Raw genomic sequence first — 15,648 nt, 5'->3', positions numbered from 1 at the left:
ATGAAAGAAGTATTCAAGTGCATTTTGTACCATTCACTATATATGAAACAGCATTTAATATAAGATTATACTCTGGATATTCAAATGAGGCAAAAAAAAAAAAAAAAAAGGCATTCCTCAGCAGATCTAGGATTCAGCCTTTAGTTGAAAGTGAACATATGAAAGTGAAATATGTATCATATATTATGAAAGTGAAATACATATCTTCCAAAACAATTACCTTCTTGTACCCCTACTACATACAAACAACAACGCAACACTGGCTGCTCCCATTTACCCAACATCAATGGTGAAAAGGTAGCTGGCTGAAGTCTGGGAAGAAAAACACTGGTTCTTAGACCAGCTGAGCAACCAAGGTTTTAAACATAATTGCAATCTTCTCTATGGCTACTAGCTCTTAAGGAGGAATTTGGTGATCTTTTTTGATTCTTCAGCAATCACTGGATTGAAGCAGTGTGATACATACACACAGACTGCTTTGGAAAAGTCTTCATCTCCACACATGGGGCTTTGAGCAATCTGGTCTAGAGGGAGGTGTCCCTACCTGCAGCAGGGGCTTGGAACTAGATGATCTTAAAGGTCCCTTCCAGACCAAACTATTCTATGATTCTATTACTCTTTTTTGGACCGCAGACAAGATTATTCTTTTCTATGAGTTAAGTACATAGGAGGGCTTGGACCTTATGGAAATCTTGTTTGTGAATGGTTGACTCGCTATGCTATAAATACTCCTTCTTCCCCTTCCACTGGTACTCTCATCCCTCCTCAGCCATGAGCCTTGTAACCACATCAGTTCAAGAGGATATCTACAAGCCTGAAGCGTACATGTCAATCTGACGATCCTCATTCCTCAACAAGAAAGAAATGGTCACACGATGGAATACAGGGTATTGCTGGAATATGGCTGCAATGACCACCAGTGATACAAAGCATAACAACCAGCCATAGACAGTCTAAAGCAGTGCTCAAATGACTCAGTAAGAAGTTTCTAGGTTTGAGTTTGCAACATATCCTAGAACTCAACACCATCACCTAACAGCAGGCTGCATGTGCTGGCAAGGCTGTAGATAGATGCAGTCAACATAACGTACATGGTTTGACTTAAGGGCTAAAACACAACTAGAATAAAGCAAACAAGATACACAAGTGCCATGTGGCATGAGTTAGAGGCCTCATGATAACAGAACCCCAGAGGCTGCCGGCAGGATAAACTACTGACTTGTTTTTTTTCAAGGCTTTAGAAAAACAGAGTAATATTAAAAAATCATTCAGGCATACAACCAGTAAAAGTGAACAAGTGCCAGAGTGAGTTCATAAGGCACGTGAATGCGATCAGCCCACTGAGGGTGTGGAGCATACTGTAACCAATAGACCGCTTTGCTGGCAGTTTGTTCTTTAACAACTAGCAGGGCTCTAAGGTGGCTGGAGCTCTTAAAAGGAGCATAATGTTTAATTGCAGCTGTTAGGGTGTTTACTGCACTCCTAAGCTGGAGGTTGTAGGGGTTTATTTGTTTGTTTAAACCATTAGCTGGCGTTTAACCATCAGCCACTGACAATTCAGAACTGCATAATGAACTGGACTGCTTGCCAGTGGCCACCCATGTCCTTCCTTCCACCTGATAACCTGGGGCACTGCACCACAAGACCCGAATTCCTGTGCAACATCCCACCTCTGCTTGAATCAAGGGAATTCACACCTGTTTTCCTGACACGGAAAAACAGAAAGCCACTCTGCAGCTGCTCCTTTACAACAGACTCCACACGTTTCCCTTAGTTTCTAACTTGCTTTATAACAACTGAAGAACAGAATGATATCAATAGTAGTTCTTCTGCAAATGCCTCCTTTAGACTCAAGGTTCCTTTTGATTGTAACTCTAAGCCAGTCTCTGTACGTTTCAGAACAGTTTGCAGCAGCTTTTTATTTCCTTCAGACAAGAGCTACTGCAGATTTTAAAACTAGAGGTTGAAATGATTCAGAACTGCAAAAACTTTTAAAGACAGCCAGCTAAATTTGACAGCACATCAATACTTATAAGGCATGAGATAAACAAAACAAAACAAAAAAAAAGCTAGAGAGTCTCAATACCTGGATTTATAGTTTTCAAGCAATCATAATAGTCAATATTGACGTAGCAGAAAAAAAATAAAAAAATCTCAGTTCAAACAAACTGAAAAAGCCATAGTGTGAAGTTGGACAGCAATAAAGACAAAAGCTTGCATTTTAATATTAAAATAATCATCACATCATCATTGTGTGGTCAGCTCCAGAAGCACACAGTTTTGTGTAGAACTTACCATCTTGAATACATGCATCAGTAATTGTTCAAGAAGCCCTTTCTGTTCCAGCTTGTCTGATACAAACATTTATAACACAGTACAGCAGAACATTCATTTCTAAAATCATTTTAGGATCGTTCGAATACTTTTGTTGAAAGTGTCCACTTAGTGAGAGAGTAAAAATCTGTTACCTACAGGAGCACTGCTGTGTTCTATAGAAGCTCGCATGTACCAGGCTTTCCTCTGTACACTTCTCCATCCTGTAGCACTGCCATTGAATTGCATGAGTGTCACTATCAGCTACTGTATGAATATATTACCTTCAGTAAATATTCTAGTTATTAAGTATTAATTAGTATTAATTCTTAGTCATTATTAAAACTATTGGAAGCAATCATTTTTTTCCTAGTATACTCTCAGCCTTCTTAACTTCTATGGCATAAATAAAATCCAAGAAATACCTATTTCTTAAAGAACAGGTGAAATAGATTTAAAGTAGGTCTCTTCAATCTTAACTGGTGAGTGGGCAGGAAAACTTGGTCTGGACAGCAAACATTGGCAAAGTTAAACTCACTCACAGAGATCTATGGTTTTAACTAGAGAAAGCAAAGCAACTCTCTACAGTTGTGTGTGTGTCTCTGTCTTAATGCTTAAACACTGCTGACGGGGGCATCTTTCCTTTTTTAAGCACAGGTGTTCAAGGAGAAAGTCACTCCTAGGTCTTTTATTCTGTCTTTGGGGAAGGAAAAAAAAAAGGTGAGGTACGACTTAAAAATCCTTTGTGGAAAGAGCAAACACAGCAGAGAAAAAGAAACCCATCACAATTATTATGCAGCACTCAGGGCAAGGAGACTCGAGACAAGTTTCATAAGCACTGTATGAAAAAGTGCTTTGGAGGAGAAAGCAGTCATTGTTCTTTTGGGAGGGTATGAGCAAGCAGCTACCAGTGTTTGAGGCACACTGGCCCTCTTTCCTTACAGAAAGAAAACTCCAACTATGCTTTGAAGGCAGTGCTGTTTTGAGTTCTGATCCTTTCTAAGCACTAAGGTAGATGGAAAAAAAAACATTGTACCTATTACACCTTGAAATGGTGCTGTTACTCATTTTGGAAATGATTATAACTCACTCAAGCCTATGTTAATGCTTACATCTTGGCTCAAACTGTAATTCTAACACGAATCCCAATTTACATGGCTTTTTTTTCTGACATCCGTATGTAGAGTGGTTTCATCCGAATCTGTTTTAAGGAGTACGGCAAGTGTACACAGCCCTCAGCACGGCGAGTTGCTTCTGTTTTAAAGATACACAGGATAATGCAGCCTGAAGAACAGACTGCCTTGTTTACAGTGCAAACATTACAGCAGTCTGAAGGATCAGAGCTACAGTTCTAAATTTATCTTCATTTGAGTGAACGCTATTTCTTCTGCAATAAAATTACAACTGAAAAGGCCTGAACAGTCTCACATGCACTGGTTGTGCATGACTGTGTTTCTTTTCCTCAAGATCAAATAGATTATCCACAAACCTCAGAAGTTTGACCCTCAGTTATAAGCAGCAACATCTGTGCTGTCTCTCCACAATTCTCTTCCCTGAAAAAAATCATCTCCATGGCTGTGTGAACAGTTAACAAAAAGGAAGATAATTCACTGGGGGCCATGTGAATGTCCAGATTTGTTGCTTATTTTTAATAATTATATAATTTTCTCCTTCACTTTGTAAAATATTTCTATCTTGAAATAACCATAAAGCAAGTGCTTACAAGTACTATAATGAACCAATTTAGGAATCAGAGATTATGTTTCTCTGGCCTTTCAGCAATTCTTGTGTACTTGGAATAACAGCTGCTATAGTTCAGAACAATTGTTATAGGAGTTAAAAGAAAAAAAAAAAGCAAAAAAACCCCAACCAAAGCCAGTTCAGATTAGGCAGATTATGGGTTGTTGGACTGGGCAGAAGGGCAGTTAGCTACTCCATTACTCATAAGAACAAGAGCAGAAACCTCTCAGCTTTTTTTCTTTAGGACACGAGCCATTACCTCTTTGTGTAGGCATTACATCACACAAGTGGAAGTTCAAAGGGCAACAATAAGCACACGAGTAACACCAGCAGATGGCAGCACGTGCACACAAACTCACCACGACAGCAAGACAGACGACCAATGTATTAAAAACAAAGTCAGAATATAACTGATACACACTGTTCCTCTGTTAACTTTTAAATTCAGTGTTACTTATGAAGAATCCTAAGAAATCACACTACCTATACCATCCATTTTGGTATTGCAACGTTGCATTTTCCTACAGAGCTTCCTACCATTAACCAGGCAGAGCAAAGATTGGACATGGCTCAATTTCATTTGCCCTCAGGGTGCTCAGTTGCAACACACTGATTTTGGATACAACACTGTTGAGAAATACCATCTAAGGCACTTAAGAAATGTCTTCATATTAAACCCATCACAATACAAAGTGTGATGTTTTATAATTCACAAGTATCACTACAATGGATGAGGAAGTAATGCTCATAAGCAGCTACTGAAATCGTTCAATACACAGCTGCCCCTCTTGACTCCATGTGCAGCTTAAAATAATTACTTAGTTTAAGCATTGGGGGTTGAAACTAGATGATCTTTGAGGTCCTTTTCAACCCAGGCCATTCTATGATTTTATCACTCTATGATCCTATGGTTTATCACCTCACATTCCCCAGATCTGCTTGCCTTTTATTTAGAACAGTGACCACTGATGATGTCCGTTCTTCAGAAGACAGCTGGATTTAAATGGTCCTCAGATCGCTGAGTTAAGACTGAAAAGATGAATATTCTCTCCAATGCTGCTTTTGTATTAATGTATTTCATGAACGCAATCACACAGCATTAGTAACTAAATTTAGTTTCTATTAAGCATGACTGCACAACAGAACAGATAAACCCATTTTATTTCACTTCAACATTTTATTCTGAAACCACTGACCTCATTTTTAGAGCTAACGAATCAGAAAAAGAATAATAATAATCAGTAATTCAAAGGCATTCTTCTGCCACAAAGGAAAAGGAACCATGCATTATATTTTGTTGTAAGAAAAATTAATGAAAGATTGCAACTGACATAAAGCTATACTTTTGATTGGAATACAACCTAAATATTCAGCTTCCTTTGATCCCAAGCTTTTAAGTTTAAAAAAAAAAAATAAATCAATCAAAAAGCAGTGACAAAAAGAATAAGAAAATGCAACTTTCAATTGCAAGACTGAATCATCACCCATGGCTCATGAGCTTTCAGACAAAATGAACAATTAAAGCTAACTTATTTTGTCTTTCACATGCATTGTGACAAATCAGCTCAGAACTATTATTAAACAGAAAATTGCATCCTGCTCTATGAAATAAGTGTATCTGCTTGAGGTCATTGTACCTCTGCCTTTAAAATACAAATATGCCAAACTATGTTTTGATCCACTAATCTTAAAGAACAATCTTGTGAAACAAATGTTTAACAGTTATATATAGAAGACAGAACATTTTTAAACTGGCTGTGTTATTTCTTCCTCTGAAAGACTTCAGCAATACTTAAACATTCAACATGACAAGCCGATGCAGCTGATAAAGACCATCTCCTCTTTTATGCTTCTTTTCAGATTGGTCAATAATATAATGTGAGTCCACCTAATCAAAAGAAATACGTAAGTTAGAATTCAGTCTTGTAAGTGCTCTCCTATGAAACACAGTTAAATAAAATACATTCTTGTTTCGCTTCTGAAAAGTTTTGACTATTTCAAACCATACAGGCATTTCAACATGCTACACATTTCAGTGTAAGAGCTATTACTCTGAAATGAGAACACCATTCCATAACCAATTCCAAGGCTTTATATGTAGTATTTTATGTAATGACAATGTCCTGAGACCCCTCACACTTGAGATGCAATGGGGAAAATCCTGATGTAAGGTTTATACATTACCCAGTTATAAAAAGCTAAACTCTAACATGGCTGAGAGTAGGAGATTGTCTTGCTAATACAACAAGGAAAAACAAGGTTGAGATACAAAACCAAAAATAGTTTGGCACAAAACAATATCAAGACAGACTCCAACCCCTCACTGGATGCATACTAGAAGCTCGACAACAGTGGACAAGCACTCACTGCTGTTGGGCCCATTCTTTTCAAAGAAACCTAAATCTCTCATTTCTAAGTGTTGGGCTGTAAGAGGGATTGGGAGGGTGCATATGGAAGTCTCACTGCTGCACTCAGCAGTTCATCACTTCCTTCTAGGTAAGAAAATGCAGTTGTTTATTATGGCACCCACATCAGGAATCTAGCGACCTGCAGATGTCTTTTTAGAAAGGTAAGTAAGATTCCTAATAGATTAGGAAGATATACTTTCCAGTTGGAACCCTCCCAGATTCTGAGGAAACTACCTTCTGATCCCATCACACCAATTCCAAAACAAGCAGCATTTCTGTCAGCTTAAGAGGGAAAACCACCTGGAATCCAAAACAAAACTAAAATGCACTGAATCCAGTAAGCCTGAAACAAGAAAAACTAAGAAAAAAAAAACGTAATGCTACTCAATAGGAAGAATACAAAATTCAAACATTCAGAGGTAAAGCTGCCCCTACAATCTCAACTGAGACACAAACATGAAGTGTTCTGTCTGAAACATCTGAATCTTTATATACATAAAGCTACTTTTTTTTAAAAAACTGATTTTACGAAACTATGGTAACAAACACAACAGTTGTGGATGCCTGAAATTTGATTCTGCAAATCTTTTAAATTCAATGCATTTTTTCCCCTCAGCATCAAGAGAAAATTCTACTTTTGATCCCTCGACTGAACATGCTGGGGTACCGTGTTCCTTTTCATACTTTTAATTACTTTTTTTCAAGTCATATTTCTACACTCACTTGATTCCATGCATAGGGCTTCTCATACCACTTAGGAACAACTTCAGATCTCGGTTTGCAGATCAAACTGAAATTACATAAAAATAGCCATAATATATTTGTATTCGACTAATTAAATATAAAGAAACGTTTATAGCAGGTACTACTGGGTATCTGTAAGATGTGCATGCTGAAAGGAATCTTAATTTTACATGTTAATATGCATAGGGTCTAATTAATTCACTTACCTGGACTTTGCCCCTTTAGTTGAAGTCAAAAGATAAACTCACAGGGACAGTAACCACAGTTGTTTGTTTGCTCTGTTGGTTGCTTTTTCTTTCCTTTTTTTTGAAGGAAGTTATTTTTTTAAACTGACACAGAACTACAGTTTGCAACTGTCATTTAATCTGTAAATTTTATGCATTCTTATTCACTAGAACATATAATAAAGCTATTTTTAGAGCATTTTGTTTTGCATGACAACTCAATTACTATAGATCGTCTGCCTGCTCCAGTTATTTCCTCAAGCCTTGCAACCTACAACAGTAGCAGACTTTAATTAATTCTGTCTAGATGTATTTTTCAAACACACATTTTAGTCTTAAGCAGTGGTGACACATTGTATACATAATTAGCTTTCAAAAAAAAGGAAAAGATAATGAAAGATTACTGAACCTGTATTTTTTACATATTTACTCTTACTAATAAAAGTTTTTTTCCCCCGAGGCATTAAAGTGAGATTAAAAAGTATTCATAATTAGGACAGATTTTTAACACAGGAAAGAGACATGACAACAACCAGACTGTTTCCTCCTTCTAAAAGACAGATGTGTTGCATTAGAAAGTTTGAAAAAAATAATCCAGAATAAACTCAACAATTATTGGTTTTCCTGATAGTTTGACACCTCCCCATCCTGCAGAATCCTGCCGTAAGCTTCCCCACCCCTACTTCAGCTGCCTGTGTCCCAAGGTCACAGGATGGCTACGTAACCTCGGCTCAGCCAAGAAAGAGTGGTGAAAAACTTGCAGACAGGTAAGAAAAGTAGAAAAATTAATAGTAGGATCATGGGACAGCATTAGTAGCAGCACAAGGACTTCAGGAGGTAAAAAAATCGCAGTGACATTTTAATGCCCTGAACTTAACATCTGAGAGTTTTTATCCAAGCATAACCTCCTCCTACTGCCACAAACAAACAGGCACCTTCAGAGAGGCTTTATGTTTCCACTTCCTTCTGCCCCTTTACTTCCCCACAGTTATTACTACATGAATCACATGAGCAAGCTTCACTTAGATTTGAAGACTAAACATGGTACTAGATGGGTGTCCAAAGTCAACACAGACACCAACTGGCCTAAGGTACTTGGAAACAAACAAGAAATGAAATATTGCATCAGCAGGGCACTCAACAGCTGGTACTTTACCGGGAATTCTGCCAATGCGAAATGCCAACACGTTGCTGGCAATTTGCACCAGTGCTTCTAAGTGCATCTGAGGTACAGCCTTTATGATGCTTAACCACCCCTTTATGGATGTACAAACACCAATCACCAACAGCTGGCTTGAAGCTGCCATGTCTCTGTGCCAGCTGCTCTTGCTGCACATCTTCAAGACAGCAGCATGCATGGCATAGCATCCAAAATAATTACCTTGACACCTTGCCTGATCCAACACCAGCTGGTCAGCTGACATTTGTTAGGTATCCCCACGTCATCTGGGAATTTTCTATGGCTTTTTAATTGCATTTCATTTCCACTGCCTCAAAAGTTAAGGCTGACTGCCCCCACATTTGCACATTTATTATACAATGACAGATATTTAACTTCCTTTCAAGTACTGGAAAATTAAAGTACATTGCATTCTTGTCACAGACGGAAGAAAAACTGAACAGTTGTATTCAAAACCAAGAAACACCTGAAAACTCAATATGAACAGCTTTTCTGATAATCATTTTCATAACCTAAAATATTAGCAGTTAAGCTTAAAAGCTTCTGATCCACAACAGCATGAGAAATTGCCTCATTTTGGCTGTTACTTTAGAAAAGCTTATTGTAGAAAAATGTCCCATTTACTACTAGACAGCATAATAACACATGGATGAAAAACTTAACATGAACCAGCAGTGTGCTCCTGCAGCTCGGAAAGCAAACTGTATCCTGGGGTCCATCAGAAGAGGGGTGGCCAGCAGGGACAGGGAGGTGATTGGCTCTCTCTACTCTGCTCTTGTGAGGCCCCATCTGGAGTACTGCGTCCAAGTGTGGAGCCCGCAGTACAAGAAAGACAGGGAGCTGTTGGAGAGGGTCCAGAGGAGAGCCACAAAGATGATCAGGGGACTGGAGCACCTCCCCTACGAAGACAGGCTGAGGGAGCCGGGCTTGTTCAGCCTGGAGAAAAGAAGGCTGCGGGGTGACCTCATTGCAGCCTTTCAGTACCTAAAGGGAGCCTACAAACAGGAGGAGAATCAACTCTTCGAAAGGGTTGACAACTGCAGGACAAGAGGAAATGGTTTTAAGTTGAGGGAGGGAAGATTTAGGTTGGATGTCAGGGGGAAATTCTTTACAGAGAGAGTGATGAGGTGCTGGAACAGCTGCCCAGAGAGGCTGTGGATGCCCCGTCCCTAGAGGTGATCAAGGCTAGATTGGATGGGGCCCTGGGCAGCCTGGTCTGGTATTAAATGGGGAAGTTGGCAGCCCTGCATGTGGCAGGGGGGTTGGAGATTCATGATCCTTGAGGTCCCTTCCAACCCAGGCCATTCTGTAACATACAGAAGGAGCTGCTACAGGGACACCTAATTGGGCAGGCTAGCCTGAACACATGCCACATGCTGAAAGAATTCTCAAGACTGGCTGCACTGACTCATGACACTCTTTCAGAGCCAATGTCCCAGTTATAGAAGCTGGGAGATCTGCTGAGAAAGGTCTTAAGTTCAGTAACTTAGGACTTCCAGCAATTAAGGTGGTCAGCACCTCTCCTATTGATACCTGTGTAGAGAGGAAAAGCAACAGAAAACTCAAAATTAATTTAGAGGCAGAAAATTCTAAGTCTTTCTGTACTTTCATGCCACAGGTCTGAATACAGAAAAGTAAAGATGCCACAGAACTGGTATTCTGTAGAACAGGTTTTAAGCTTCCTTGAAGAACCAGTGCATCCACAAGCAGTCTAAAGTTGCTGAGCACACTGCTTTTTAAAACAAGCAAATTTAATATTACTGAATGAAAACATCCTATATTATCATTTCCCCAAAGCCTAATCTGAGCTATGCTTTCAAGTTATGCTTCAAGCAATCATTTACTTTTTTTTTCCCCCCCCGAGACAGCAGAACGCATGTTCTCATTTCTACCAAATGATTACCGTAGAAGTAACTGACGAACACTTTCCTGCAGCTGCGGCATCTTCTCTTTTCCTGAGCACACTGCACATTCACAGAGCAGCTTATTAATGGCTGCCCTTAGGATGTTGATCTGTAAAAATAACAGTGACAGAATATAGAAATAAAATATATTAAAAAAAATACAACTCTAGAACTGCAGACCGGCTTGGGTTTAAAAGGAACCTCAAAGATCATCTAGTTCCAACCCCCCCATGGGTGTCAGAGTTGCCAACCAAGCATCTAAACCAGTCCTAGTTCTGTGTTGCTCTATATCCACACACATGAAAGGTGGTTGTGGCACTCATAAAATTGAACTGCAATTGAAATATTAATATATGCAAAACACCTGAAGCTTTGAAATATATAATGAAAGGGAAATGGTGTTAAGTTGAGGGAGGGCAGATTTAGGTTGGATGTCAGGGGGAAATTCTTTACAGAGAGAGTGGTGAGGTACTGAACAGGCTGCCCAGAGAGGTCGTGGATGCCCCGTCCCTGGAGGTGTTCAAGGCCAGGTTGGATGGGGCCCTGGGCAGCCTGGGCTGGTGTTAAATGGGGAGGTTGGTGGCCCTGCATGTGGCAGGCGGTTGGAGATTCATGATCCTTGAGGTCCCTTCCAACCCAGGCCATTCTGTGATTCTGTGATTCTTCCTCCAGATGCACCATTGCTGCTGGTACAAGAGGTTAATGCTCCAGACACATTGAAATGACACTCTTCAAGATTCACAGAATCACCCGGGTTGGAAGGGACCTCAAGGATCATGTAGCTCCAACCCCCCTGCCTAGCAGGGCCACCAAACATACACATTTAGATCAGGTTGCCCAGGACCCCGTCCAACCTGGCCTTGAACACGTCCGAGGACGGGGCATCCACAACCTCTCTGGGCAGCCCGTTCCAGGGCCTAACCACTCTCCTTGCAAAGAACTTCCCCCTAACATCCAACCTAAATCTGCCCTCCTTCAACTTGGATCCATTTCCCCTAGTCCTGCTATTGTCAGCCCTTTTGAAGAGTTTACTCCCCTCCTGGGTGTAGGTTCCCTTCAGGTATTGATAGGCTGCAATGAGGTTGCCCCGCAGCCTTCTCTTCTCCAGGCTTAACAAGCCCAACTCCCTCAGCCTGTCCTCATAGGGGAGGTGCTCCAGCCCCCTGATCATCTTAGTCGCCCTCCTCTGGACCCTTTCCAAAAGATTAATCAGATACACTTCAGAAGATAAAGGGTACCAACACAGAATTCCTTCTAAAACATTTTCTCTATCTGTCCATAGTTTTTACACACACAAGGGCCTGGTGGTACCATTATGGCAAGGTGTAATTCACACAAATATTACACAGATAAATGCTTTCAAAATAGAAAAGTTTACTGTATCTGCACACCAACATGACCCACTACCTCCTTAAGAAACCTGTAGAATTTGTTTCTGGAAGAAGGAGCTTGATACAGTTGATCTCTAAGAACTGTAAAATTAAACTGAAGACTGCAAAGCGAAAATATTACGCTGATCTGTAAAATAACAGATCAACCAAACAGTAATTCTAAAAAAAAAAAAAAAAAAAAACAACAACAACAACAACAACAAAAAAACAACACAAAAAACCAAACCAAACAAAAAAACCATAATCAAATACCAATAACTTATTAGTGAAAAAAATCAGTGCTTTTGTTTTGAGAAGTTTACAGAGTATTATACTAAAATATTTGATTTTACTCATCAAAACATACGGGCAGTAACTCTGTCTGATAGAAGTCCAAGGTTCTAAACAGGTAGTGCACATTTAAAATAAAAAATGATAGTAATAATAAAGTTTCAGTTGCTGCAAAGGCTGCTAGGACGCCAGCTAGTACAACATTTAACAAGTTGGGATGCACTAAATTCTAGTAATGTAATAATTTACAATAGTAAGGTACGAATTTTTACCTCCAATACATCATCTACATCAAAATGCACATCAAATGTCAGTTCCATGTCATTTTCTGGAAGCAGTGGAGCCCTACAAGTCTGACTCCAACCCAAACCGCACAGAGCACCAGTAAAATACTTGCAAGCTTTATCAACCCTGCACAAACAAAGAAAACAGTGTCACCTACAGATTAGGAAACTAAACTCATATGAATATAGACTTAAAGGAATTTGACTAAGCCATGCCAAGCAATACACAGCAGTCTTAAGAAGTAAAAGCAATTGTTCCATGTTCATACTTTGTCAAAATGTTTTGTTTTTTTTAAATATGGCAATGAAACAAAGCTGGATTTCAAGTTATGTAAACAATTAAAATTTGGGAGAAAAAAAATCATAGGTGTGCAAAAAGGAACTTAAATCAAGGGAACCAGATATCCCTGTGTTGAAGTGACAGCTTACGGATATGAGAACTTGAAAGTAATCCAGCTGCCAGAATTCAGATTTTAAAAAACTCATGCGTGTTTCTCTCCTCACACAGAGTTAAAAACCTACCCAGTTCTACAGTTCACCTTCCTAGACTTACAGCATGACTGTCAACTGTATTACTTCAACATAAGAAAAAGCCTGCAGTGCCAGTATGTAATTGAACAAAATAAATTATCTTAGCAAATACTTCACTAAAGCTAATAAAAGATTATAGAAGAGCTGTATAATAGCATACTAACTGCAGGAAAGAAAGCAAAGAAGACTGACACAAATTTGTGAGGGTCTTAAAGTAAATAAAGAGACTGTAAAAACACGTGAATACCTAAGTTCTATGGCAGGAGCAAACAGCATACTAAGGAGAGCAAGTAGGCCAGGAATTGGAGGCATCAAAGATGTTTCCTCTAAAAACATGGTAGATCCTATAAGCATCACAAAAAAAACGTGAAGAGTACATAAAGAAGTTGCTAACCTCAAGATGATGTAATACACAACCGCAGCAACATGTTTACTCAGAGTTATACACATAAAAACAAATCCTGAAAAAACTGCCAAAACATTTGTACTAAACATTACCATTTTCATTTAATGATAAAAACGCAGCAACCAGAAATTGCTCAGAGGAATGTTCTGGAGCATCTTGGACAACAACGGAGTTTATGCTTCCCTTTCGCACGACAGTATTTCTGGAGAGGAAATAAGTATTTTCAACATAGAAACAACAGAAAACATCAGAAAAAGCATACAAACAAGAAAAATAGAATCCTTTTCATTTCAGAGCACAACCTCAGCAGAGAGCAAAATCTCAATTAGCAGATGTACATGAATTAAATAATAATTTCTCTGTAAGACATTAAAACATCCTTAAATAGAACTATTCTTCCTATTTTATTTATTTATTTATTTTACACAGCAATAGCATGCATTTAAAAGCAATTCACCCATTACCATTCCTCTATTGTCAATGGTCAAAAGCCTTGTGAAATTCTGTAAGATTAACTAGGTTAAGTTTTATCAGTTTATGAAAAGTAACAGTTAAGAAGTCTGTGCTTCACAATAAAAGTGTTATCATACCTGAACTGGGATACCCGAGTCATACCGTGGCATTTCACCTCATAAGGACTGAACGGGCCACTAACTGTCACCTTTGGAAAGACAAGGAACGTCACTAGTTAGCCAGCATATGCTTCTCTCCTAAAAATACTTATAAGTGAAAAAGCAAAAGGTTTAAAGATCTTGTGCACGCACTGAGCAACATTGAATTGATAAACAGGCAACACTTTCATCACCATCCATCTCATGCAAACTTATCACACTGAGACATCTTAATGAACATAATGTTATTTTCCATGGCTGCTGGGAATCCATGACTTCCACAGGCTTAAAAAGCATAGAGTTTAACCATTAGTAGAGCATCTAGCAAAACCAAGCCATTGCTGTTTACAAGAGGTCTTTAAATTAGAAAACATTATACTTCAGAAAAGAAAGCAATTCAGCAGGATTACTTCTCTGGTTAACATGAGCATGATGAGGAGCCCAAAAGCCTAAACTTTGTCAGGTGACAAATGGGGAGAATTATAATGTAAACCAGGCATAACTTGGAATCAGAATATGGAAAGGGACAAAAATCTTTTGTTACCTATTCCAGCTCAGCAGTGAGTAGAAGTCTCAAACTACTTAAGCAGGAGAGAATTCTGAGTTTGCAGTTGGCAGCTGAAGGAACACTCACTGTTTCACTATTATCATGCGCTGTGGTGTTCTCTGAACTACTTTTCTATCACCTAGCTAAGGAAGAACCACTCTTTTTGCTTTCGTTTTTTTTTTCTCCCCAGTAATTTCCTGAAAAACTGAGCCACAATTTTTCTTTTCACTGCCACACGTATTACGAAGATGACTGTGTGCTGAAACACAGTGTTCAGCTTCTCAATTTTACCCTCATTTTGCAGAGGCTGGATATACCACCTTGGAACATGATGGTACAGCTGGTTCAGTTAGCTCTTAAGCTATAATTCAAAACTTCATTAAAAGCTGCAGCAGATTAGTTCACAGCAGTGCTGCCACTACAGCTCTCTACTCACAGAACGTACCATGAACTGCATCAACACGGTATGGTTATTTAAGGTAATTTCAGTCTATAGTTTGAATAATATGAGAATAAGGACATGTAATGCTATACTGAAACTACCACTACTTGCATTACCTTATGGGTTGGTACATCAGATTTGTTGTCAGAAAACCACTTTAATAACCTTTCAATGAGATCCTTTTCCTCCTCTCTTGAAGACGTTTTCTCTTCTTCCACTATTCCGTTAAAAAAAAATCCCTTCAGCAAATCATGGCTTTGCTACATAAAAATGGAATAGAATTACAACATGAAATAGTACGTTTCTCTAAATTTTACACAGAATCATCCACTAAAAGGACAAAAAAAAAACAACAATGATGTTTTCACCTTTCTGTTTACACAGAACACAAAAACGCAGTTCAGACTGAGTTTCAATGAGTAGTGGAGCAGCTCAAATGATTCCATTATCTTTGGGTAAGTATCTCTTTTAAAGGGTGTCTCAAAGCACCAATGCCTTTGGCTAACAGTACAGTACGAATTATGCACAGAAGTAAAAAACTATACATCATTGCACTAAGCATTAACTTTGCATTATCTGGCACAGTCCCAAGGCTTCAGCTCAACTTCTAACAACTGCAGATAGTTTGAGCTGAATAGAACAGTCTAATCAGA

General features: G+C 38.9%; 1 protein-coding gene across 1 annotated transcript in view; it reads right to left on the bottom strand.

Annotated features, from left to right (window-relative positions):
* Positions 1-5,845: 5,845 nt before the first annotated feature.
* Positions 5,846-15,648, bottom strand: part of TDRD9 (tudor domain containing 9) — a gene marked incomplete at both ends in the record, with an annotated part of 59,136 nt that continues 49,333 nt past the window's right edge. Inside the window, 8 exons of the mRNA XM_079536979.1 lie at positions 5,846-5,941; positions 7,185-7,251; positions 10,513-10,622; positions 12,447-12,585; positions 13,237-13,333; positions 13,488-13,597; positions 13,986-14,056; positions 15,112-15,255. Of these exons, the coding sequence (XP_079393105.1) occupies positions 5,846-5,941; positions 7,185-7,251; positions 10,513-10,622; positions 12,447-12,585; positions 13,237-13,333; positions 13,488-13,597; positions 13,986-14,056; positions 15,112-15,255 (834 nt within the window). The remainder of the gene's footprint in view (positions 5,942-7,184; positions 7,252-10,512; positions 10,623-12,446; positions 12,586-13,236; positions 13,334-13,487; positions 13,598-13,985; positions 14,057-15,111; positions 15,256-15,648) is intronic.

Source organism: Tetrao urogallus (genome assembly GCF_951394365.1).
Source record: "Tetrao urogallus genome assembly, chromosome: 6".
Lineage (NCBI taxonomy): Eukaryota > Metazoa > Chordata > Aves > Galliformes > Phasianidae > Tetrao > Tetrao urogallus.
This window is presented reverse-complemented; position numbering and strand designations above follow the sequence as displayed.